The 27044-nt window shown below is 49.7% G+C and overlaps 1 protein-coding gene across 6 annotated transcripts in view; it reads right to left on the reverse strand.

Annotated features, from left to right (window-relative positions):
• Positions 1–27044, reverse strand: part of FLNC (filamin C) — a 130553-nt gene that overhangs the window by 25312 nt on the left and 78197 nt on the right. For 4 of the 6 annotated variants that reach the window (XM_081879569.1, XM_081879568.1, XM_081879564.1 and 1 more), the window contains 15 exons: positions 26590–26852; positions 24415–25012; positions 22989–23162; positions 20270–20432; positions 18131–18291; positions 15399–15566; positions 13705–13828; positions 13415–13571; positions 12619–12808; positions 11034–11057; positions 8785–9032; positions 6106–6204; positions 5389–5488; positions 3179–3319; positions 791–919 (listed from right to left, as the gene is read on the reverse strand). In XM_081879569.1, the coding sequence (XP_081735695.1) occupies positions 791–919; positions 3179–3319; positions 5389–5488; positions 6106–6204; positions 8785–9032; positions 11034–11057; positions 12619–12808; positions 13415–13571; positions 13705–13828; positions 15399–15566; positions 18131–18291; positions 20270–20432; positions 22989–23162; positions 24415–25012; positions 26590–26852 (2739 nt within the window). The remainder of the gene's footprint in view (positions 1–790; positions 920–3178; positions 3320–5388; positions 5489–6105; positions 6205–8784; positions 9033–11033; positions 11058–12618; positions 12809–13414; positions 13572–13704; positions 13829–15398; positions 15567–18130; positions 18292–20269; positions 20433–22988; positions 23163–24414; positions 25013–26589; positions 26853–27044) is intronic. The other 2 variants (XM_081879567.1, XM_081879565.1) reach the window with 1 other exon arrangement.

Below are 27044 nucleotides of genomic sequence, written 5' to 3' on the forward strand. Positions count from 1 at the left end.
CTGCGTGCATGCAAGGTCCCCTGGATTGGACGCTGCCCTGCCTGACATCCCTCTCGCCTCCACACCTGTCCTCGGGTACCAGCCGGTCCACCTTCCCTCCTCCATCACCTGGGAGATCTTGGGGCAACTTTGCCCTGGCTATGGACACCAGAGAGCGGTCTGTGTGTGTGGTTTGGGAGCTGCACGGTCAGGGAAACAACAACGCTGTCCAGGGTTGTGAAGACTGCGGAGAGAATAATTGGGTGCACTCTTCCCACCTTGGATCAAATCTATGCTTCTAGGTGTCATAAGAAAGCGGCAGAGATAGCGCAGGATTGTGCGCACCCCGGAAATGATCTCTTTCAGCTTCTGCCTTCTGGAAGAAGGTACAGGGTTCTAAAGACCAGGACTAGCCGCCTGAGAAACAGTTTCTACCCAAATGCGATTTTGGTTTCAAATGAAGTGTAAGGTAGTCTCTATGGGAGTGTATTGTATTTAAAAATGGGGTATCAGAGTTTTGGGGGGCTAACCAGGTTGGGATAGCTGGGATAGCAGGCTTGTTGGTTTTTGAATGTAGATTCGAACCACCGACCTTCTGATCAGCAAGCCCTAGGCTCTGTGGTTTAACCCACAGCGCCACCCACGTCCCTATATCATCTGCTTAAAAACCTCCAAATGAAGGAAAGTGCAGCGCTTTCTGAGTTGGAAGGAACCCCAGGGGTCATCTAGTCCAGCCCCAATGATGCAGGAGTCATGGCTACAGAATCCCCGACAGACGGACACCCAGGCCAGGTGGAGGCGCCAGTCTTACCTTCTCCGGCATCCTTGGTGACGATGGTGAAGGTCGCTGGCTTGTTAACCATGCCGTGGCTCAGCCCAGGCCCGTAAGCGCTGACATGGCGGGCGTTGATGGCATCCACGTAGAACTGGAGAGGGCTCCCTAGGTGCAGAGATAAGAGGCGTCAGCGGGAGGGGCACAGCGCCAGGCCAGGCCAGGCCGTTTGAAAAAAAAAACATTTCTAATTCCCTCCATTTCTGGTGCTCAGAAATGAGTACCGATTTACGTGTAGACATGCACAAGAGAGAGCGATCAGAGACTTCAGAGCAGACTTGGAGAACAGGTTGAGTGGGGTGCTCTGAGCAGGCTGGAGTGAAATAATAATAATAATAATAATAATAATAATAATAATAATAATAATAATAATTTATACCCTGCCCATCTGCCTGCCCTTTCCCAGCCACTCTGGGCAGTTTCCCAAAAAATATTAAAATACAGTAATACATCAAACATTAAAAGCTTCCCTAAACAGGGCTGCCTTCAGATGTCTTCTAAAAGTCTGGTAGTTATTGTTCTCTTTGACATCTGGTGGGAGGGCAGGTGCCACTACCAAAAACGCCAATAAACCCCAGTGCGCAACTTTTCTGGAGTGGCGTTGCAGTGGAAATTTTAGCACATGCATGAATAGTACATGTGAAAAAGTAAAAACGGTCAGTGGGCGTGAGACTTTCAGATGTCCTGAATCTTCCCAAATTCGATTCTAGTGCTCTGCCCATTGAATCTGGCATCCAGCTCAATAATGATAATAATAATAATATATACCCTGCCCATCTGGCTCCCAACAGAATACAGTGGTACCTCGGGTTACAGACACTTCAGGTTACGAGTTTTCAGGTTACAGACGCGCCAAAACCCGGAAGTACCGGAACGAGTTACATCCGGGTTGCAGCACTCGCGCATGCGCAGAAGCACTAAATCGCTCTTTGCGAATGCACAGAAGTGCCAAATCACATCAGATGCGGCACTGTGGGTTGCGAATGCTGGGGGCTGTGAACGTGCCTCCCGCATGGATCACATTCGCAACCCAAGGTTCCACTGTATTAAAAACATGAAAAAACATCAAACATTAAAAACTTCCCTAAAGAGGGCTGCCTTCAGATGTCTTCTAAAAGTTGGATAGTTGTTTATTTCCTTGACATCTGATGGGAGGGTTTGCACAGGGCGGGTGCCACTACCGAGAAGGCCCTCTGTCTGGTTCCCTGTAACTTGGCTTCTCACAGGGAGGGAACCGCCAGAAGGCCCTTGGCGCTGGACCTCAGTGTCCGGGCAGAACGATGAGGGTGGAGACGCTCCTTCAAGTATACTGGACTGAGGCTGTTTAGGGCTTTCAAGGTCAGCACCAACACTTTGAATTGTGCTTGGAAACATACTGGGAGCCAATGTAGGTCTTACAAGACCGGTGTTATGTGGTCTCGGCGGCCGCTCCCTGCTCTGATAATGCAGGCGTGCTTTTCCTCTGACAACGTGACTCGGTTTCTACAAATGTGTCGGCTAAGGCACGAGGATTCCTCTATGTGAGCCAGTGCGATTCATGGGTCTGTGAGCTTCACCTTTGTGCCGCTGTTGCTCTGACCACACAAACTGCCTTAAGGATCACAATTGTGTGGTTCGGGACAAAGGGCAACAGAAACCCCGCAGGAAAGGAGGAGTGGGAAGGAGACCGGGGCTACATGGGATGCAGTGGCTTTCAAAAATGCTTTGTACCACTGAACCATAATGTTGCAGAGTTGGAAGGGCCCCTCAGAGGTCATCCAGCCCAGTGGTGTAGCGCGGGGGGTGCAGGGGGGCCAGCCGCACCGGGCGCAACATCTGGGGGGGGGCGCTCGCCGCCTCCGGAGTCGCCGAAGAGCCTCGGGCGCAGGCTGTAGCAGAGCCCCATGTCTCGCGGAACCGATGAGCTGTGCGCGCGTCCGGGCTGAAGGCATCCGGCAGGCAGCGGCTCTCAGCGCTCGCCACGGTCCCCGCGCGTCAGGGCCACGGAGGGCGCACCAGGCAGCCCCTCCTCACAGCCCCGCTGCCGCCGCTGCTGCTGCAGCTGCTGGGCCATGTTGCATTTTCCTCGCCTCTCTGCCCTCCTCCTCCTCCGGGCAAGCGGCGTCGTTTGGGCGGCAGCGCCAGCGGCAACTCGCCTCAGATCACCTGACACGGACCCGCCGCCGCCGCCGCCGTGGCTACCTTACCGTAAATACCCCAGCCCAGGCAGCAGCAAGAAGAAGCTGGCAGCGGCGGCAGGTTAGGGGTTAGGGGCACAAATTACTTGCCTTGCCCCGGGTGCTGACAACCCACGCTACGCCGCTGATCCAGCCCAACCCGCTGCAATGCAGGAACCGAAGCTGAAGAATCCCCGGCAGGACCTCTCACCTGGGATGTGGTTTCCATCGTACTTGATGTCCATCTCGTGGAGACCCTTCTCCACGGGAGCGTACTTCACGGTCACGGTGCCGTCCTTGTTGTCGGTGATGTGCGGACGTGCCGTCTTGCCAGAAGGCATCCGCACCTCGCCTGGAGACCGGGAGGGGGGGAGGGAAAGGGGAGGAAAAGGGAACGCTGTTAAGACCTGAAGGTATGATGAGGAGCCGTGGTTCGGGGCCAGACTCAGAAACCTCACCTGACTCCGTAGAAGGGAGCCTGCTGTGTTCCTAAGAGTTGCGCCCACCCCATAATCCGCCACTCTGCTGTCATTCTGCTGTCAAACACCTCTCACCATCAGGAAGTCCTTCCTCATAATAATTTCAATTTTGTTGTTTTAATGTTGAGTCGGAATCCCTTGAACTCTGGGACCTCCTGCGGGACAAGCGTCCTTAGCTGCAGCGCAGAGCTTGGTCCCTCCCCTCTCAACATTCATCAATTCTCCAGTCCTCATTGAGGCTGTGCCACTAAGTCTGGCTGGCATGGCAATCTAAAGTTGAGCAATGGGGACGGGGACGGATTTAGGTTTGATGAGGCCCTCAGCTACTGAAGGTAATGGGGCCCTTTCTACGTCCAGCTGTCCTTTGTCAACAAAAAATTGTCGCTGTTTTTTGTGTTGAATATATGCTATATGGTAATTGATGGACCTAATAGGTATCTCAAGCCATTTGCACATTTTGTACATGCAATCAGTCCATGCGGAATGTAGGCACCCTATATATAGAAAGGAGCAAACCAGGGATATTTTAGGGAGCAGGCAAGCAGGCGGGGGCCATGACTTCCATCATAGGAGCCTACACAACACAAAACACGCTTGCTGTGTGTAGTTTTTATTTTTTGTTTTTGTAGCTGTGTGGAACGCAGTTCAGCTACTGATTGATTGACTGTGTGACAGTGGAAATGGATAAAAGCCCCCCTTCAAAACAATGACTATCATCAGTGCAGGTAAGAAAAAAAATTAATTTCAATTTTCATCATCTACAATACTGTTTTATTTATTTTATAAATTGATTAGTGCTTTCATCTTATGGATCAATGGTCTCGTTAGCTAGCAAAATTCATGTTAAATTGCTGATTTAGGGGTTATTTTTTAAAGTCTGGAACGGATTGATCCGTTTTGCATTGCTTTCTATGGGAAAACGCACCTTGGTTTTGGAATGCTTTGGTTTTGGAACGGATTAAGTTTGAGAACCAAGGTACCACTGTAAATGGTAAAGGTGCAGGCAGCTTTTAAGCAACATTGCGCAGGGACTGCCAAGCTCAGCCTTGGTTCCCCAGCCAGGAGGCACACGCCTGGTTTTGGAATGGACTTCTGAAACGGATTAAGTTTGAGAACGAAGGCACCACTGTAAGTCCAGGAAATTCTTTGGAATCTTGTTTGTATGTTGTATGTTGGATATGCAACAGCAAAATTTCAATCAGAAAAACCAAATAGAGTGGTACCTTGGTTCTCAAACGTCTTGGTACTCAAACAACTTGGACCCCAAACCCTGCAAACCCAGAAGTAAATGTTCTGGTTTGCGAAGGTTTTTCGGAAGCTGAATGTGCTCCGTTTTGAGTGCCATGCTTCCGATTTGAGTGTTACGCTGAGGTCTGTTTTTGCTAATTATTTTGCGTTTTTGTTTTTGCGACTCTTTTTTTTGTATTGTCTTTGTGACTGTGTGCAACCCAGTTCAGCTCCTGGTGGATTGATTGACTGTGTGACTACAGTACATCATTTATTGCTTTCATGTTATGGATCAGTGGTCTTGTTAGATAGCAAAATTCATGTTCAATGGCTGTTTTAGGGGTTGTTTTTAAAAGTCTGGAACGGATTGATCCGTTTTGCATTGCTTTCTATGGGAAAGCGCGCCTTGGTTTTGGAACGCTTTGGTTTTGGAACGGACTTCCAGAATGGATTAAGTTGGAGAACCAAGGGGCCACTGTAAATGGTAAAGGTGCAGGCAGCTTTTAAGCAACATTGCGCAGGGACTGCCAAGCTCAGCCTTGGTTCCCCAGCCAGGAGCCATATGCCTGGTTTTGGAATGGACTTCCGGAACAGATTAAGTTTGAGAACAAAGGCACCACTGTAAGTAAATAAATGCATTCCCCATCCCTGAGCATCCCAAGGCCTCTGCCAGTCCTGGGGCTCTCCAGATGTTTTTTGGGGGAGTCACCCCTACCTGTGATGTCCCCCTTCTGGACGGTGAAGGGGATGACCAGGTTGAAGGGGCGCAGCATGGAGTCCATGGTCTCTGGCGGGGCAACGGGCTCGTCCGTAGCCTGGTGGGGGGAGGGGGGAGGGGGCGGAAAGGAGAGAAGGAGAGAGAGAGGGAGAGAAAGAGAGAGAAAGGACTAAGTACAGGCAGAGGGAGGGAAGGAGAGCGCCCGACGGCGAAGTGAGGGCAAAGGAGAGCAGGGGGCACCCGCCACAGCAGCGCTGGAGGGGCAGGCAGGCCGAAAAGAGGCACAGAGCTGCAAGGAAAAGGGGGGAGCAGCGAGAGAGTAGGCACCCCACGGAAGCAGGACAGTCCTGGCCATCGCCCTGGGCATAGGAAACAGGCAAGCGCCACCATCTCCTGCTTGGACCTGTCGGCTGCCAGTTGGGGAAAACAAACAGCTAAAAATAGCTACCGTATTTTTCGCTCCATAAGACGTACCTTTTCCCCTCCTAAAAAGTAAGGGGAAATGTGTGCGTGTCTTAGGGAGCGAATGCAGCCGGGAGGCTCTGCTCAGCGCTCCCTTTAAAGAGCCACGTGGAGTGTGTGTGTGGCTCTCGGGGGCTTTTCCCCGAGGAGGGAGAAGGGCAGCCCCTCTTCCCAAGAGAGGCAGAGAGATGGGGAGAGAGGCAGCAGGAAAAGACAGAGCGTCCGAGAGAGGCGAGAGCAAGCTCCTGGTACCCAGTGCGGGGGGTAGCCGCTGGTGTGGGGCGCTTGGAAGGGCTGGCGGAGCTGGACGCTGTCGCAGGGCTCCTCGACGTGGGGGATGGAGTCGCAGGCCTGGCGGGAAGCAACGGGACAGGTCAGGGCCAGCGCCAGCACGGTGCAAACTTGATCGCGGGGTCCGAGCCACCTCTGCCCGCTGGAACCCTTTCTGCACCCCACCAACCTCACGCCGGAGCCACAGGCCAGCAGCAGCCATCAAAACTTGAGCAATTCCTGATCCACAAGAAGACCTCTTATTCCTCGACTGCCGAGATCAGTCAGGAATCTTTGGTGAGTTACTTTTGCCAAAAGCTTTTGCAAAGTCCAAGTACGCTATGTCAACCAGATCTCTTCTATCTATATGTTTGTGAGCCAGGCTTTTCCTTTGCAGAAGCCATGCTGGGTCTGCTTCCGCAGGGCTTGTTCTTCTATGTCAGGGGTCCCCAAACTAAGGCCCGCGGGTCAGATAAGGCCTTAGGGACTCATTTATCTGGCCCACGGCGATCCTCGCCGCCCGCTCTTACCAGCGCTGTGCTGCACAGCTGCCCACTTCCAGGTCGGAAGAGCACCAGAAATGTGAGGAGAATCAGAACTTACAGGGTTAAACAGTTCTGAGTGATGTCTCACATTCTGAGGCGTGGTTATGTTCACATACGGGAACCTTTCTCTGTGTGTGTGACTTCTTTCGTTTTTGACGGAGAAGCGAAAGAATGCCAGCCAATTTGCCGGGCTGATTTATGATGTTGTGCTACTCATTAAAGACTGTTGGAGATTAGAAAGAAAGCCTGCATTCAGTCTGATTTATTACCCATACAAGACAACAGTCTTCTGCCGCTGCGAGGACTCTGCTAAGGACTTAAGTAAGAGAGCCAAGGGAGCTCGTGTTTTCTATTGGCACGGACGTACAGTGGCACAGGAAGAAACGTGCCAGACGCCATTTTATCTCACAGGAAATACTGTATTTTTTGCTCTATAAGACGCACTTTTCCCCTCCTAAAAATTAAGGGGAAATGTGTGTGCATCTTATGGAGCGAATGCAGGCTCCATGGCTTTAGTGAAAGCAACGAGAAGCCTCCGGAGTGCAGCGGGAGTGCTCCTGCTGCACTCCGGAGGCTTTGGGCAGCTATCCCTGAAGCCAGGAGAGCAAGAGGGATTGGTGCGCACTGATCCTTCTTGCTCTCCAGGCTTCGCTTTGCTGGAGAGGCGCTGCACAGCTTTCCCTCTCTGCGCAGCGCCCCTTCAGCGAAGCGGGAGGAGAAATGGAAGGGGCTCCGCTTCTCCTGGCTTCGCTTTGCTGGAGAGGCGCTGCACAGAGAGGGAAAGAATATTTTTTTTCTTGTTCTCCTCCTCTAAAACTAGGCGCATCTTATGGCTGGGTGCGTCTCTTATAGCGAAAAATACGGTAGCTTGTGCGCATGCGCAAGCGTTATTTTAGGTGCACATCCGGGTCGGAGGAGTCACGTGCATATGCGCACAAGCTATTTCCAGTGCTCCTCCGAACCGGAAGTGCGCCGGAAATAGCGTGTGTGCATGCGTATGGGCACATGCTCCCCCACCCTCTGGCCCGCCGCGCAATCGTTGCTGGAGACACCGGCCCGAGGTGCGGTAAGTTTGCTGACCCCTGTTCTATGTGCTTGGCTATTTTATCTTTAACAATACTTTTGACCAGTTTTCCAGTGACAGACGTTAAGCTAACTGCCTAACCTGTCATTTCCAAGATCTGCCCTCCTAACCCGTTTTTTTACTGCCTAACCTACCTCGCAAGGAGGTCGTGGGAATTAAATGGGGGGGGGGAGGAACCATATATGCCACCTTGAGCTCCTTGAAGAGAAAGGGCCGATACAAATGCAATAAAATAAATAAATAAACTAAATAGTGAAGGAATGGGTTTCTGTGCAGTCAGTTTGAAACAGGACCCAACCCCCCCTTTTCTTCTTAGCATTTCTAAAATGCATAAACTTGAGCCGTAGAGCAAATGCATAACAAGAACACAGCTGTATAAACAAAGCTCTCTCCTTTATCAGTCACGGCAACGGATGACCTTGGCTGTTCCAGTGGATTAGGGATGGCATATCTAGGTCTTATCTTACGTCCTGACCACACTCTGACACACAGACCTAGTCCGGGAACAGTGCCAGAGTATGTTCTTGGAGTTGGTGACCTCTTGTTCCAAGATAAGAATATAGGAACAGGAATACCCTTTTATGGTCAGGAATACAGGAAGGAAAGCCCTTTTATGGTTAAGAGTACCGGAGCAGGAACATCTGTGATGTCAACCTGCGTGTATAAGCTGACGTGGCTGGATTCCTGGGGGAGGGGGGAGGGGGTGCCTGGAGGATATATATCCTCCATGAAATTTCTCATTTCTTTGGACTTGCTGTGGACTGACCACGCAAGTGCCTTTCTGCTGCTCCGGAGAGCAGAAATAAAGAACCCGTTCTCTGAATCAACCCTCGGTGTCATTTGACTTCCTGCCTCCCTCCCGGGACCAACGCAGACCCAATCGGTGAACTCCAATAAGGCTACAATAGCAGCCTCCAATAAGGCTCTCTTCCTCTCCCCACCCATCACAAGCTCTGCCCCATGATTTTACGGCTGCACCAGCCCAGCTTGACCCAGGTAGCCCTTTTGCCCCGGTTTCACCCCATAACTCACCACCACATGGAAGGGGCTGTTGGGGATCTGCTCTCCCCCGAAGCGGATGGTGATGACGTATTTGCCGGGCTCGGGGGCCGTGTAGTAGATGTCAAACGTGCCGTCGTGGTTCTCCACCACGTCGACGTCCAGCTCGGCTCCATCTGGCGTGGACACCTTGCAGGTGACCTTGCCTTTTCCCGCTGCCTTGGCGTCCACGGTGATCACCGTCTCCTCCCCGATCTGGATGGTGGGGCCCAGGCAGGTACCTGCAGGTAAAGGATCGAGAACACCTTGGTTAGGGTAAGGCGGGGAGGAGAACTCAGCCAAACCGAAAGGCCTCGGCCCTGTATCCCTGAAGGAGCGTCTCCACCCCAATTGTTCAGCCTGGACCCTGAGGTCCAGCACCAAGGGCCTTCTGGCAGTTCCCTCCCTGTGGGAAGTGAGGTTACAGGGAACCAGGCAGAGGGCCTTCTTGGTGGTGGCACCCGCCCTGTGGAACGCCCTCCCATCAGATGTCAAAGAGAACAACAACTACCAGACTTCTAGAAGACACCTGAAGGCAGCCCTGTTTAGGGAAGCTTTGAATGTTTGATGTGTAATAGTATTTTAATATTTTTTGGGAAGCCGCCCAGAGTGGCTGGGGAAGCCCAGCCAGATGGGCAGGGTATAAATAATAAATTATTATTATTATTATTATTATTATTATTATTATTATTATTAGCGACTCGATGTCGGGATGATCTGGCTGGATGTAGAGGAGCAGCCACCAGGTGAAGTGGTGACTTGCAAGAAGGGATCAGTGATCTGGGGGAGCCCCTGGCAGCCGGGAGACGAGAGTCAGAGGCCGGAGAAGGTGCAGGATTGGAGAGGGAACCGCGGATGCAGGCGGACAGAGAGATAAGTCAGGTTGGTGCAGAGTCAAGGGCTCTCTTTCTCAGCTGGTATTGAGAAACTGGTATCACTCCCTCCATCCCATCTATTCGGAATTGACTGAGCGGCCAAGCAGTTACTAAATGGGGCATCCAGGGCTCTTGCTAAATGAACACCAGCCTTTGAAAAGCTGATCTCAGCGGATCGAGTCCCCCAGTTTTGTGGAATTAATAAAACCAAGTTGGTAGAGCACTGGACTCAATCTTAGGGACGTGGGTTCAAAACCCACATTGGGTGAATGATTGCATGCAGTCCCTTCTATGATGACGCTGTCCAGATTTTATTTATTTATTTATTTATTTGTTTGTTTGTTTGTTTATTATTTATACCTCGCCCATCTGCCTGGGTTTCCCCAGCCACTCTGGCCGGCTTCCAACAGAACAGTAAAATACAATAACCTATTAAACATTCAAAGCTTCCCTAAACAGGGCTGCCTTCAGATGTCTTCTAAAAGTTTGGTAGTTGTTGTTCTCTTTGACATCTGGTGGGAGGGTGTTCCACAGGGCGGGTGCCACCACCAAGAAGGCCCTCTGCCTGGTTCCCTGTAACTTGGCTTCTTGCAGCGAGGGAACCACCAGAAGGGCTTTGGAGCTGGACCTCAGTGTCTGGGCTGAACGATGGGGGTGGAGACGCTCCTTCAGGTATACTAGGCTGAGGCCGTTTAGGGCTTTAAAGGTCAACACCAGCACTTTGAATTGTGCTCAGAAACATACCAATGTAGGTCTTTCAAGACCGGTGTTATGTTAATGGGATTTTGCAACAAGCGTGCAATTAATGGTTACCGTTTTGAATTTTATCATGACATTATCTTCCTTGGAGGGTTGTGCATAATGCTTTTTGTAGGGGAGGGAGCTCTGGGGGCGATGAATTTTCGGAACCAAGGGAGGCGGCTGCCCAAAAATGTTTGTTAGAGCATGGCCATAAAGACAGCATCTGTTAAAGCGATTACTAATTCGATCTAATGTGCTCGGAATCATGTTTGGATTAGCTAACCGCCAGATGGCAATGCAAACCCATCAAGGAAAGCCATCCACTCGGAGCTATCCGCCCAAATTCTCAACTTTCTGATCTTAAGTTCAGCTCTCTATTTCTGCCATTTCCACATCAGTTTGCAATTTCATTCCATTTCAAAAGCGCCGGCGTTTTAGCGCGAATCTCTCCTTCGTGTCCCCAGATCTGCCATTGCAGGGCGCCTTCCAGTTCTGCAATTCTGTCGTAAGGCTGCCTCCTCTGTTCTTAGGCTGGTGGGCAGGAATAGCGCTGCTTGAATGGGGTACCAGGATATTACCATGTGCCCACCCCCAAGATCCAGGGCAGGGGGCCCCACGGGTACTTACCCAGTCCGTGGCCTCCTATGGACACTGCAGAAAGGAAGAAGAAGAGACAGCCATGAGAATCGGCAGCAAGGCCCATATACCTGCCGCCGTGGCAGCGAATCAGGGCTGATTGCGGTACTATTATTTTATTCTTAAAAATTATGAACCGTTCGCTCCAAAGAAGTATTTTTTGGTGGCATACAGATTCCCTGAAAAGCTTTGTTCTGACTTCCGTGCAAAAGTTTATAGAGTGCAGGACTCGGGCCTGGGCGAGACCAGGGTTCGAATTCACAATCGGACATGAAGCTCCTTGGGCCACCTCTCAGCCTAACCTTCCTTGCAAGGTTGTTGTTGTTGTAGGGGTAATGAAGGGGGGGAAGAGCATATACGCCACCTTGAGCTCCTTGGAGGGAAGGGATGTACCATATTTTTCGCTCTATAGGACGCACTTTTTCCCCTCCAAAAATTAAGGGGAAATGTGTGTGCGTCCTACGGAGCAAATGCAGGCTCCTTGGCTTCAGCGATAGCAACGCGAAGCCTCCGAAGCGCAGAGGGGGCGCTCCCTCCGCGCTCCGGAGGCTTCGGGTTGCCTTCACTGAAGCCTGGAGAGCGAGAGGGGTCGGTGCGCACCAACCCCTCTCGCTCTCCAGGCTTCAGGGATAGCCGCCTGAAGCCTTCGGAGCGCAGTGCGAGTTCCCACTGCGTTCTGGAGACTTCAGGTTCCTTTTGCTGAAACCGGGAGAGCAAGACTCCAAAGGCTTCAGGGATCTTTGAGGCTGGCAGTGGGGAAAGCAGCGCAACCCCCCACCGCCAGCCCCACAAGCTTGGGGGGCAGCGGAAAGGCTGCGCACAGCCTTTGCGCTGCTCCCCGACATGCTCTTTGAGGCTGGCAGTGGGGGAAAGCAGCGCTCCCCCCCCCCAGTCCCAAAGAGCAGGTCGAAAGGAACCTGAAGCCTCTGGAGAACGGTGGGAACTCCCGTTGTGCTCCTGAGGATTCAGGTTGCCTTCACTGAAGCATGGAGAGCGAGAGGGGTCAGTGCGCAGCGACCCCTCTCGCTCTCCAGGCTTCCAAGGTAGCTGCCTGAAGCCTCCAGAGCGCAGCGGGAACCCGGAGGCTTCAGGTGAACGCACCTTGAACGCACCGAACGCACCTTGTTTTAGAGGGGGTGAACAAGAGAGAGAGAAATCTCCCCCTCTCTGCGCAGCACCCCTTCAGCGACAAGAAGGGGCTGCGTTTCTCCTGCCGCTTCACTGAAGGGGCGCTGAGCAGAGAGGGGGAGAAATTTTTTTTCTTGTTCTCCCCCTCTAAAACAAGGTGCGTCCTATGGTCGGGTGCGTCCTATGGAGCGAAAAATACGGTAGATGCAGCAAGGAAATCAAAAGGAATAAATGAAATAAGCCGGGCCCGATATACGGGTCGTCTGGAGAAGTGACTCTCTCTCGCCCGATCGCCTCCTCGAAGACGGCACAAGATGGAGGCAAAAAGGAGGGGGAGGCAGGGGACAGAGAGGGCATGAGAACTAGATACTTGCGTTCTGGTGCCCCACTCCGGGGGATGAGACCGGCTGGACGGGAGTTGGCAAGGCGGGCATTGGGAGACTCCTACCTGTGACCAGGCACTTGCTGGCATCGCCCGCGGGCAGAGCATGGATGCGGAAGGGCGAGTAAGGGATCTCGTCGCCGCCATATTTGATGGTGATGGTGTAGCGGCCCGTCATGTCCGGGACGTAGGAGACAGTGTAGGTGCCGTCGCCATTGTCCCGGATGTTGGCTTTCTTGGGCTTGCCCTCAGGGTCCTGGAAGACCAAAAACAATTCTGTGATTCTATGAATGGGGGTGGGGAACTGAAGATCAGAGGCTTCTCTAAGTCCAAACATACTGGTGGATGAGGCCCCAGAACCCTTTATCCACAACCATGCCCTATGTTAGGGTGTGTACGATGCAACAAGAAGAGAGTGCCTCTGAGCTTATACGAAATGCAGCTCTTAGAAATCGGCACTGAGTACGCAGCCCAATTCACTCGTGAGGTCAGAATGAGGGTAGGTACTTCAGAACAGGAAGTAGTCTCGTGGGCACCCCCACATCACTGCCTTTGCCATCCGGGTGCCCTCCAAATGCTTTGGACTACAACTCCCATTAGCCAGAACCAGCACAGCCATTTTGGACTACAACTCCCATCAGCCAGAACCAGCACAGCCATTTTGGACTCCCATCAGCCAGAACCAGCACAGCCTTTTTGGACTACAACTCCCATTATCCATAACTAGCATAGCCATTTTGGACTACAACTCCCATCAGCCCCCGCCAGCACAGCCTGGAGCACCCCCGCTGCTCATTTGTCCCTGCCCCTGCCCAGGCAATGCAGGGAGCCCCAACCCACCATGCCAACACCCGCCACTCACCAAGATCTGCACGGTGAGCAGCCCCTCGCCAGCATCTCGGGCATCGATGGTGAACTCCACCGGCAAGCTGGCGGGGATGCCAGAAGCGTTGAGCCCGGGGCCGCTGGCGCGCACCTTGCTGGCGTCGTGCGCCGGAAGCACCTTGATCTTGAATGGGCTGGAAGAAGAGACCAGTCAGACCATGTCCCCAAGACCCCGCCTCTCGGCCTCACCAACCTTGCAGGGTTCCCAAAGGGGAAGCTGCCTTCTCCCCCCCCAAAAAAAACCTCCCTTTGGGTCTCCCTGCTCACCTGCGGGGCACCTCTTGACCGGCGTACTTAACAGCGACTGTGTAGGGCCCGTCCGTGGCTGGAGTGTAGTTCACCGTGTGGGTGCCGTCCCCGTTGTCGCGCACCTCGGTGGGCTCAGCGACCCCTGGGAGGGGAGGAAATAATAATAATAATAATAATAATTTTTATTTATACCCTGCCCTCCCCAGCCAAGGCCGGGCTCAGGGCGGCTAACAAGAAATAATAAAAACAAGTTGAATGATTACAACTTAAAAACAAGATTAAAAGACAACATTAAAATATTGAAACATTAAAATATTAAAATGCAGCCTCATCACAGGAGGAGAAAGGAAAAAGAAAGAGGGGGAGGGAATCAAATTGGCTCCAAGCCAAAGGCCAGGCGGAACAACTCTGTCTTACGGGCCCTGCGGAAAGAAATCAGATCCTGCAGAGCCCTGGTCTCAAGAGGCAGAGCGTTCCACCAAGTCGGGGCCAGTACTGAAAAGGCCCTGGCCCTAGTTGAGACCAATCTAACTTCCTTAGGGTCCGGGACCTCTAGGGTGTTGCTATTTATGGACCTTAAGGTCCTCCGTGGGGCAGACCGGGAGAGGGGGTCCAGTAGGTACGAGGGTCCTAGGCCATGAAAGAGGGTAGGAGATGCTCTCAAGGGACCCAGAGCACCCGAAACTAAGCCCGTTCGCCTTTCTGACAAAGTGTTTGCAGCGATAAGGACATACTGTATTTTTCGCTCCATAGGTAAAAGTAAAGGGACCCCTGACCATTAGGTCCAGTCGTGGCCGACTCTGGGGTTGCAGCGCTGATCTCGCTTTATTGGCCGAGGCCATGTGGCCAGCATGACTAAGCCGCTTCTGACGAACCAGAGCAGCGCACAGAAATGCCGTTGACCTTCCCGCCGGAGCGGTACCTATTTATCTACTTCATAGTACATTGACTATTGCTTTCATTTTAGGGATCAGTGGTCTCGCCAGAGAGTAAAATTCATGTTAAATTGCTGCTTTAGGGGTTGTTTTCAAAAGTCTGGAACAGATTAAGACATTTTGCATTGATTTCTATGCAAAAGCGTGCCTTGGTTTTGGAACGCTTTGGTTTTGGAACGGACTTCCGGAACGGATTAAGTTTGAGAACCAAGGTACCACTGTATAGGGCAGGGGTCAGCAAACTTTTTCAGCAGGGGGCCGGTCCACTGTCCCTCAGACTTTGTGGGGGGCTGGATGATATTTTTGGGGGGGAAATGAACGAATTCCTATGCCCCACAAATAACCCAGAGATGTGTTTTAAATAAAAGCACACATTCTACTCATGTAAAAATGCAAGGCAGGCCCCACAAATAACCCAGAGATGCATTTTAAATAAAAGGACCATTCATGGGACGGATTTAGAAGATGACTGGGCCAGGCGTTACCTTGCCTACCCATGGTATAGAGATCGGCTCCCCTAAAGAAAGCTCATCATTTTTGCTGTGCACCCTCCAAACAACTTTGCCCTGAACCCCTAAAAAGGGGGTAGATCACTGCCAGTTATCATAGTCTCTTGGGAGTTGGCCACCCCTGGTATAGGGGATTCCTAGGGGAGCACCCACAAAGCGAGGCTTAGGACCCCCGTGCCCCCCCACCCCAAGGGTGGTCAAAAAGGGGTGGGCATTAGCAAGCGAAATCACCGAGGTGGTCCTCCTTTTCCGCCCCAGATCTCCATACCTGTGGGTCCCAGGACCTTCACCTCCAGGGGGGCCAGCCCAGCCTTGCTGCAGTCGACGGTGAAGGTCTGGGGGACACGGGCTCTCACGCCAGCCCCCAGCCCGGGGCCCGAGCACTTGACCTTGCTGGGGTCCACTATGTCTTTGACCGGGACGCGGAAGGGGCTCCCTGCGGGAAAAAGCAAACAGGAAGGAAGTTTTTATGACATATTTTGTGTTTTCATCTTGTGATTTTGTGATTTAGGTTTTTGTTTATACTTTTCAAACTTATACATATCATTAGCTTTGCAATCAATTCAACATTTCAAAATTTGACACTTCCTTCCCCTTCTTTCTGCGGTTCGTTAAGTTTATTTTTTCTGCATATCCAAATTCCTTCAACCTGCTCCTTTAATGATCTTCTGTAAATATATACCCTTATAAAATGGCAGGTTAATTACAATAATCCTTCTAATGTTTTTATCTTCTTCTTCTTCTTCTTCTTCTTCTTAAAATGTGTTTATATTATTTTATTTATGATTTATGATTTTTACATTTCAATAATTTTATAATCATTTTAACATTTTAAACCTCGATTTCCTTCCTTCCCCTTGACTTCCTTCATTGTTAATACTATCTAAATATTCAAATTAACTAAATTTACTTGTTTATTCATCTACTTTAAATATATACTCTTATAAAACTGCAGATTATTACAATAATCCTGCTAATGTTCTAATCTGATTACAATTTGTTTGCAATTATTCAATCACCCGTTTCCATTCCTTTATTAAAAGTTTGCTATCTTGATTTCTTATTCTTCCAGTAAGTTCAGCCATTTCTGCATATTCCATAAGTTTTTGTATACATTCTTCCTTTACTGGGGCTTCTGCTTCTTTCTGCCTTGGGGCAAGTAACATTCTTGCTGCTGTAGTAGCAAATATGAATAAATTCCAATACAATTTAGGCTTTGAAAGTTATGGTCCATGCGGAAATGGCAAAGAAGACAGCAAGATAAAAATGACGAGCATTTCGAAGACTGGAAGAAGTTTAAAGACTATTTACAGAAATATTGCAAAATTAATGAATGTTAGAATGATGTTGGACAGAAATTAAGGGGTTTCCAGCTGTAATGCTTAAGAGATATGAAAAATAAGTTTTAGAAATAAGTAAAAACTAAATGGTGAAGATTTGCTGAACTAACAATTTGAATTGGAATACAAGAAAGGGAGGTATGAGGAGGTCTGGAAAATAAGTTACAAGAAAATAAGTAATGGAAATTCTATGTGTTTTTAATTATTTTTGTATTTATGTTATTTTTTCTTTTTTTTTTATTTCACATTGTATTACTTTTGGAAAACTTTAATAAATATTCTATTAAAAAAAAAAATGACGAGCATTTCCTGCACTGTGAGGGGTTGGACTAGAGGACCTTTGGTTGAAAATTGTACAACAAAATTAATCAGTGAATGTTAAAAACAAAATAAAGATGAACATAGAAATAAGCAGTCATTACTTCCTTCACTGATGCTTGCTTTCGTAATTGAATTTGACAGGACCTCTGATCTTCCCAATATGTTCCCAAATTAAATCCCTTGAATACGCACTTAACTTTATTTTCTCCCTGTTGTTTAACTTACTTTGAATTCGTAAAACGGTCCTGTTTGTGCGCAGAAGTTCAATCAAAATCGCCCGACGGATTAATATTTTGGCAATGTTCTTTTACAGAGGCTCTGCATATGTCCCACTCTCCAATAAATTTCTCACCTGTAACATCTCATAGACTTGCTGATACAGTGGTGCCCCGCAAGACGAACGCCTCGCAAGACGGAAAACCCGCTAGATGAAAGGGTTTTCCATTTTGGAGGCGCTTCGCAAAACAAATTTCCCTATGGGCTTGCTTCGCAAGACGAAATGTCTTGCGAGTTTTTCCGACTTTTTTTCCCACCCACCCCCTTTTTCTAAGCCGCTAAGCCCCTTATCAGCTGATCCACTAAGCCGATAAGCCGCTAAAAACCGCTAAAAGCCGCTAATAGCGCTAATCTGCTAAGCTGTCAATGGGCTTGCTTCGCAAGACGAAAAAACCGCTAGACGAAGAGACTCGCGGAACAGATTCTTTTCGTCTTGCGAGGCACCACTGTAGTCTCAAGCCAGTGTAAGTTTCGATAGTGGGAGTGGTCCCTGCTTGCAAATCAATAGTCAATTGTAACAAAAAGTAATCCATTCAGAAGTATGCATTCTGACTTTTGAATGGATTAGTTTTTGTTACAATTGACTATTGATTTGCAAGTACTCCCACTATTGAAACTTACATTGGCCGGAGTTCTTGGTGTGCTTTTTTCTTGATATATTTAATAACAAGAACTCCAACTTATTTAATATTCGCTGATAGTCTCGCCAGTTCAGCGTACTCTCTATAGCTATCAACTTTTCCCTTTTCTTGCGAGGAATCCTATTCGGAATAAGGGAATCTCCCTTTAAAAAAGGGAAATGTTGACAGCTATGGCACTCTCTTAATTGATTTTGCCAGTCTGATTTGGACGGGATATTCTCTCCCTTCCAACCTTTTGCCAATTAAAATTCTGGCGGCAACAGTGACATACAAGGAACTTTTTAGGAATTGCGCCTGAACTTTTTGGGAACTGCGTTACCCATAATTCCTAGTTTATGGGACTAGAGGACCTTTGGGCGACCCAACTCCACAATTCTATGATTGCAGAACACAGCCAGAACACAGCCCTGCCCTCCGCCTACCAGGGATGGGGCGTCCCCCAAAGGTGATGTTGACATCGTAATCTCCGGGCGTGAAGGGGATGTATTCCACGCTGCAGCTGCCATCTTTGTTGTCCTTGCAGGACATCTTGGCTTCCGACGGCCCCTCGATGGCCAAGCCAAGGCCCCCGGTCCCCGCGCCCCTGGGGAGAAAGAGAACAGCGCCGTCAAAGGGGAGATGCTAGCAAGCCTTAACAGAGACGTAAGGAGGTCTCCAGGTGTGAGGATTTCCCAGGATTCTCTATGGCCAGCGGTGCAACCGTTTGCGTGGAACGTTCCGGAACACTTCGGAGGGCAAGAGAACGACTGAGGCCCCAAATAATAATAATAATAATAATAATAATAATAATAATAATAATAATTTATTTGTTACTTATACCCTGCCTATCTGGCTGGGTTTCCCCAGGAACTCTGGGGGACTTCCAACAAGAGATTAAAAATACATTAAATCTATCGATACATTAAATATACTGATTATCTGAAAGAGCAACTCCTGAGAACTCTCTGAATCTTGTGACTCCCCCCCCCACCGCCATCCTTAAAACAGAATTTAAACTACCTATCAGTAAGTTCTCCTCAGTTTTCATTTTCCCAAATGATCCAGAGCCTTTGTTACTTTACGTGGGTTTCTTAAGAGACCAGCTGAAGTTTCAGTTTGCTAACAATGGTCTCCTAGGTCAATGGTGAATTTCCCCCATTCTTTTTTAAAGTCCTTGTCTCAACCTCTTCCTTGACCATGTGATAGGAATTTTGAGGTCTTAGATATCTGTTAAATGTTCATAAGTGTACCAACCAAGCACGTACATAGAAGACTGACCTGGAACCATTTTGATTCCTAAACTGACCAAATGTTTTCTCTGCAAGGTCAAAGGAAAATGGAAAAGCCTCCCCATTGTCTTTTCCTTCACAAAACCTATCTTAAGGGTATGTCTGTGTTTGAATAGGGCGTGAGCCTGTGACCTGGCTCAGGAACTAAGTATTTATCATTACAAAAGACTGGCCAGGCTTCCCAGGGTATCCAATCAAGTGAGCATTAACAGGTAACCTGCCAGACAGGAGGCAAACAACGCACTCAAATTTCTGTTTAGACCGCCTTTTCTCTGATGTATGTATGATGTTTCTGGGGGTGGTCTTGATCTAGGTAAAGGTAAAGGGACCCCTGACCATTAGGTCCAGTCGTGGCCGACTCTGGGGTTGCAGCGCTCATCTCGCTTTCTTGGCCGAGGGAGCCGGTGTACAGCTTCCGGGTCATGTGGCCAGCATGACTAAGCCGCTTCTGGCGAACCAGAGCAGCGCACGGAAACGCCGTTTACCTTCCCGCCGGAGTGGTACCTATTTATCTACTTGCACTTTGAGGTGCTTTTGAACTGCTAGGTTGGCAGGAGCAGGGACCGAGCAACGGGAGCTCACCCCGTCGCAGGGATTCGAACCGCCAACCTTCTGATCGGCAAGTCCTAGGTTCTGTGGTTTAACCCACAGTGCCACCCGCGTCCCTGGTCTTGATCTACAGGGTGGCAATTTCAAAAGTCTTTATAAGGCCTTGCACACCATTGTTCTCGGTTCCTGTGACCTGGCTCAGGAACTAAGTATTTGTCATTACAAAAGACTGGCCAGACTCTCCAGGCTATCAATTAACAGGTAACCATTAACAGGTTACCATTAACAGGTAACCTGCCAGACAAAAGGTAAACAATGCACTCAGATTTCTGCTGTAGACCGCCTTTTCTGTGATGTAGGTATGATGTATCTGAAGGGTGGTCTTAGGTTACACCCCTTCTGTGATGTATGTATGATGTTTCTGGGGGTGGTCTTGATCTACAGGGTGGCAATTTCGAAAGTCTTTATAAGGCCCTGCGCACCATTGTTCTGGGTTCCACCTCCCTCCTGCGTGTGGTGAGGGGGGCACCCTGTTGCAACAGATCAATAAAGATCAGGCTTACTAGCTGCTTTGCTTCTCAATATTCTCTGGTTGGCCTCTGTTATTTTCTCCTACCAATAGGGAACCTACGTAAGGACTCTATATGGGCTCTTGGGTACCCCATAAGGGAAAAGGGCACATTTGTTTTTACAACAACCGCCACCCCCTTGCTTACCCCCCCCCAAGTTGAAGGCTGCGCCTACCTGGTCTCCACCGTGAAGCGGTTGGCTTTGTTCACTAGCCCCCCCTCGAGCCCGGGGCCGTAGGCTCGGACACGGCTGGGGTCGCAGCCCTCGGTGACCCCCACTCGGAAGGGGCTCTTGGGGACGGGGACGTCATCGTAGGTGACTTCCACCAGGTGCACACCTGAGAAGGGTGAGAGTCGGGCACAAGCGATAAATCACTCCGAGTAAGCGAGGAAGTTGACTCTTTAATAATAATTAATAATAATTTTTATTTATTTATACCCTGCCCTTCCCGGTTCAAAAACCGGGCTCAGGGCAGCTAACAACAAATTTAAAACAGCAAAAAAAGCAGTATAAAAACATGAATAACAATAAAATTCAAAATTCAGAAATCAATTTCGGAAAAATAAGCATTAAATAATCCCCAGGGCTGGTTGGCTGAATTGGTCCTCCTTGGGCCAGCGAGGAGGCCAGGGGAGAATTAGCTGTGGGGTCTCAGAGCGGGTGATCTTCATAAAAGGGGAGGGGGAGGGAAGAGAAGGGAAATAAAAGATCAGGCTGAATTCAAATTAAAGGCCAGGCGGAATAGCTCTGTCTTACAGGCCTGATGGAAGGAGGTTAAATCCTGCAGGGTCCTGGTCTCATGGGACAGAGCATTCCACCAGGTCGGAGCCATCACCGAAAAGGCCCTGGTGGAGGATAGTCTGACTTCCTTAGGGCCCAGGACCTCTAAACTATGGTTGTTCATGGACCTTAAGGTCCTCTGCGGGGCAGACCAGGAGAGGCGGTCCTGTAAAGCGGGAAACTTTGTTCCTGCATCTGAGATTGGACGTCAGGCCAAGACCAGACAGCCCCCAACATAAGGAAGAAGCCTCCGCCAAAGAAGATTGGCAAAACTAACTAAATAATAATAATAATAATTTTTACTTGTACTCTGCCCTCCCCAGCTGAAGCCAGGCTCAGAGCGGCTAACAAATAACACAGTACAGTCATACCTCTGGTTACAGACGCTTCAGGTTCTGTTTTTTCGGGTTACGGACCGCCGAAACCCGGAAGTACCGGAATGGGTTACTTCCGGGTTTCGGGGGTCGCGCATGCGCAGAAGCACTAAATCGTGCTTTGCGCATGCGCAGAAGAGCCGAATTACAACCCGCACGTGCGCAGATGCACCGCTGCAGGTTGCAAACGTGCATCACGCACGGATCACGTTCACCACCCGAGCGTCCACTGTACACATAAAAACAGGCATCAATTAATTAAAATACTTCTTAAAATTCAGACAAATTAAAATCTGGACAAATGGCAGTTATCAGGTTAAGGCTGAGAGCAGTTAATACTTGCCAGGACCAACTGTTTTCACTGATCATATATATTTATAAGGACCTGTGAACAGGCTGGGAGGCCTCGTTCATGCTTGTTCTTATACAAAGGAAAATACAGTGGTGCCTCGCAAGACGAAAATAATTCGTTCCGCGAGTCTCTTCGTCTTGCAGTTTTCTCGTCTTGTGAAGCATCCCTATTAGCGGCTTAGCGGCTTAGCGCTATTAGCGGCTTAGCGGCTATTAGCGGCTTAGCGGCTATTAGCGGTTTAGAAAAAGGGGGGAAAGGGGAAAAACTCGCAAGACTCGCAAGACGTTTTTGTCTTGCGAAGCAAGCCCATAGGGAAATTCATCTTGCGAAGCACCTCAAAAAACGGAAAACCCTTTCGTCTAGCGGGTTTTTCATCTTGCGAGGCATTCGTTTTGCGGGGCACCACTGTAGGTCAGACTGCCCCCTGGCCAAAGGCCTGACAGAACAGCTCCATCTTGCAGTCCCTGCGGAAAGATGTCAATTCCCGCAGGGCCCTAGTCTCTTGTGACAGAGCATTCCATCAGATGGGGGCCATGGCCGAAAAGGCCCTGGCTTTGGTCGAGGCCAGTCTACTTTCCCTGGGCCCCAGGATCTTCAGAGTGTTTGCAGACCGTAAGGTCCTCCGTGGGGCATACCAGGAGAGGCGGTCCTGTATGTACGAGGGTCCTAGGTCGCATAGGGCTATAAAGGTCAAAACCAGCACCTTGAACCTGACCCTGTACTCCACCGGGAGCCAGTGCAGTTGGTAAAGCGCTGGATGAATGTGATCCCGCAGCAAGGACCCTGTAAGGAGTCTCGCTGTGGCATTCTGCACCCGTTGGAGTTTCTGGGTCAGTTTAAAGGGCAGCCCCGCGGAGAGCGAGTTACAGTAGTCAAGCCTGGCCGTAGCGTGGATCACTGTGGCAAGGTCAGGGCGAGAGAGGTAAACTATTGAACTATGCAGGAAAAAACAGATATTTTTGAAGCCCAAGAAGGAGAGACTTTGAGTTTATATAAAAAAGGGCAAATCCTCAATGCATATTTTTTAAGCTTTGTGTACAGGTCTTAACATCAGTCATTTGTAATAAGATGAAGAAGGTTTTAAAAATGGTGTTACTGATGTGTGTGAACAAGTATAAAATAATGGAACCAAGAAGGGGAGGGGAGGGGAGGAAAGTCAAGCATTGAGTTTTGTTTTGGTATTGTTATTGGTATTGTGTGTGTTCTTTTTATTCCTGTTACTTTTGGAAAATCAATCGGGCCCTGAGCCCGATGGGATTTGTTGTCCAAAATGGCCAGACTGGCTAAAACAGATGCAAATCGTAGTCCAAAACATCTGGTGGTCACCTGGCTGGCCCTCAGGGAGTGGAAGGGGATTAGAGGTGGAGGGAGGCCAGGAGATTCTTACCGTCCTCGTAGGGGGTATACTGGACACGGTAGGTGCCATCTGCGTTGTCGGTGACGTACGTGTCCGTCTTGGCGCCCGAGGGGTTGATGACGCGCACCTTGGTGTGGCTGCCCCCGGTCTTGGTCAGCGAGCGGGCGTCAACTGTGAAGTCGGTGGTGACCTCACGCAGAACACCTGGGGAGATGTGGACGATAGATGTTATTTCTCTTTATTTTGTTTACTGAGTCTGCAGACCACCCTTTGTCCATAGATCTCGGGACAGTTCACAGCATAAAAATACGAGCTCAATGGGTTCAAGCTCAATGTTGGGTGAAAGATCCCTGCCTTGGAATCCTGCAGAGGTGTCAGGCATCAGAGAAGCCGATCCCTCCCCCGGTGGCAGTGAATAAGCAGATCAAACGAAAGGAGTGTTCCTACCTGTTAGTTTCTTTAATAATCACAGTGGGAGACAAAAGAATGTGTATCCCTCTAGAAATGGCGTTAATCCCACTAAAGGTTTACCCCCTATGTCCCCATTAATCTATGTCACTCCTATGTCAAGTAATCTGAGCTAATTGGTCTCTGTTCTATAACTCAGAGCCCATCTAGTCTTAGGTGAGGGGGGTCAAGAATGCTGTCCAAGGACACTGAATCTGCCAGCTCTCATACCTTGTTTATAGCATTTCTTATTGTATGATTTGAAAAACTCCTATGCACCTTTATTTTCCCATAATTAAGATAGCCATGCCACCCAAAACGGGTGTCATGACCTTCTAGATCTAAAATATCCCAATTTTATAATAAACACCAATCTTTCAACCAGAGAAGATATGAGGCTTCATAATACGGTATGTGTTTCCTCTTCTAGCTGTTCTTCACCCAGTATTTCTCAGCTTTTCCTCTCTGGACTATGCCCCTCTGCAAACCACTGTTCTAAATCCATACTGTCCTCCTGCCCTTGGAAAGGTTCAGGAGAAGGAGGGGCGGTTCCCACCATTCCTCCTCAGTCCAGCCCCTGACAAGGGGGTTGGACTGGATGCCCCCTGTGGTCCCTTAAGGTAAAGGTAAAGGGACCCCTGACCATTAGGTCCAGTTGTGACAGACTCTGGGGTTGCGGCGCTCATCTCGCTTTATTGGCCGAGGGAGCCAGCGTACAGCTTCTGAGTCATGTGGACAGCATGACTAAGCCGCTTCTGGCGAACCAGAGCAGCGCATGGAAACGCCGTTTACCTTCCCACCGGAGAGGTACCTATTTATCTACTTGCACTTTGATGTGCTTTCAAACTGCTAGGTTGGCAGGAGCAGGGACCGAGCAACGGGAGCTCACCCCGTGGCGGGGATTCGAACCGCTGACCTTCCGATTGACTCTGTGGTTTAACCCACAGCGCCACCCACATCCCTTGTGGTCCCTTACAACTCTGCAGTTCCACGATCCTACAAAGAATACCTCTCGGCTCCACTCCCGGCCCGAAGACCTTGACGTTGCTGGTGTCCACCGCGGGGTCGACGTTGACGCGCGCCGGGAACTTGGGGACGGGGTGGCCGCCGTATTTGATGGTGATGGTGTAGGTGCCCGGGAAGGATGGGATATAGGTGATGCTGTAGGTGCCGTCGCTGTTGTTCTGGATGAGAACCTCGGCCTTGACGCCCGAGTCCGAGATGATCTCGATGGTGAGCTCCGCCTCGCCCGCCTTGGAGCAGTCCACCATGAAGGTTGCCACCTCACCCACTTTGCCGTGCTCCAGGCCGGGCCCGCTGGCTGTCACCTTGGACGGGTCGAAGACGGGCTTGATGTCCGCCTTGAAGGGCGAGCCAGGGATGTGGGCGTCCGCAAAGAGGATGTTGATGGCGTACTCGCCAGGCTCGGTGGGCAGGTAGGAGACGGAGCAGGAGCCGTCGCCGTTGTCCTGGCACTCGATCTTGGCCTCGCAAGGACCCTCCACCGTCAAGCCCAGGCCCCCCATGCCAGCCCCCTTGGTGTCGATGGTGAAGGGGGCTGGCTTCCCCACAAAACCGCCTTTCAGCCCAGGGCCGTAGGCGCACACCTGGAAGGGAGCAAACAAGATTGGGGCAGGGTTAGTAACTCAGATACAGTGGTACCTCAGGTTACATACGCTTCAGGTTACATACGCTTCAGGTTACAGACTCCGCTAACCCAGAAATAGTGCTTCAGGTTAAGAACTTTGCTTCAGGATGAGAACAGAAATCGTGCTCTGGCGGCGCGGCAGCAGCAGGAGGCCCCATTAGCTAAAGTGGTCCTTCAGGTTAAGAACAATTTCAGGTTAAGAATGGACCTCCGGAATGAATTAGGTACTTAACCTGAGGTACCACTGTATAATAATAATAATAATAATAATAATAATAATAATAATAATAATAATAATAATTTATTTATACCCCGCCCTCCCCGGCCAGAGCCGGACTCAGGGTGGCTAACACCAGTAAAATTACAGTAAAAACATAATGGAGGGTGCAATTTAAAATACAGGTTAAAATGCAATTTAAAATGCAGCCTCATTTTAATAATAGGCCATAGATCAAAACCATAAGGGGAGGGAAACATAAAGGTCAGACTGAGTCCAAACCAAAGGCCAGGAGGAACAGCTCTGACTTGCAGGCCCTGCAGAAAGATGTCAAGTCCCGCAGGGCCCTAGTCTCTTGTGACAGAGCGTTCCACCAAGTCAGGGCCAGCACTGAAAAGGCCCTGGCCCTAGTTGAGACCAATCTAACCACCTTGCGACTTGGGACCTCCAAAGTGTTGTCATTTGTGGACCTTAAGGTCCTCCGCGGGGCAGACCATATGGGTAGCATTGTTATCAATCTACGACGGGGTGGAAGGTTCACAGGCTAGGAAGGGCTTGCTCACAAATTGATTGACAGCTGCACGAATTATGATAGCTAGGCAGTGGAAGGGGCAAGCAGAATCTAAAATGGAAGAATGGTACAAAGAGGTGTGGGATATAGCTATTATTGATAAATTAACATGTGCCATGCTAATCTTCTCTGTATCTGTATGTGCTGCCGAAGCTTGTAGCAGGATTACAATATGAGGAGAGTTATTAGTTAAGATAATTAAAAGTAATTGTGAAATTAAGAAATGTAAATTAAGTGGGAAAGATTGGGAATTTTTCAGATGTGACTGATGGAAGTCAAAAATTTGTATAAGATATGAAATTATGTGAAATGATTCTTGAAAACGATATGTTAAAATTTATGTATATATATATTAACATGTGCCATTAAAGTAAGACGGGGAATATGCGGGAGTAATGATTTTCAGGAGATACGGAAGGGTGTTTGCAGAATTCATACTGTTAAAACGGAAAAGGGTCTAACCATCGCAAAAGGTGTTGAAATTTCGGGAGGTTGGAGAGTTACAATGGAACGGTCTCAGTGGTGGGGTGCACTTTTTCATTCTTATTTGGTGTTTTTACATGAGTAGAATGTGTGCTTTTATTTAAAATGCATCTCTGGGTTATTTGCGGGGCATAGGAATTCGTCCATTATTTTTTCCAAAATATAGTCCGGCCCCCCCACAAGGTCTGAGGGACAGTGGACCGGCCCCCTGCTGAAAAAGTCTGCTGACCCCCGATCTAGACCCCTATCTACCCTCCGTGCTCACCTTAGATGGGTCTGGGGGCATGACGGCCTCAACAGCAAAAGGGCTGCCCGGCACCGGGTGCCCGTCGTAGGTGATGTCCACTTTGTAGGGCCCCTCCTCAGGCGGCATGTATTTCACGGTGTGGATGTCGTTGGTGCTGCCCGTCTCCACCTTGCACGGGATGGGGCGGCGAGAGGGCGAGCTGATCTTCACGTCCACCTGCCCTTGGCCCCCGGCTCCCTTCGTGTTGATGGCAAATTCCTGGTCGCGACCCACGTCCACCTCTGCGGGGAGGGCAGGAAAGAGTTGGTTGAGAGAGAGACATTAGGAAGACAAGAGGGTTTTAGCCACAAGAGAGTGGAGCTCAGTGCCTTTGCAGGACCTCAGCAGCCGGACAAGAGAAAACTTGCTAGACATGGGCTGCTACGTTTACCAGGACTGCCAACTTGGCCCCGTGACTGTGGCTGCCATGCAGC

This window comes from Podarcis erhardii (assembly GCF_964252035.2).
Source record: "Podarcis erhardii genome assembly, chromosome: 10".
NCBI lineage: Eukaryota > Metazoa > Chordata > Lepidosauria > Squamata > Lacertidae > Podarcis > Podarcis erhardii.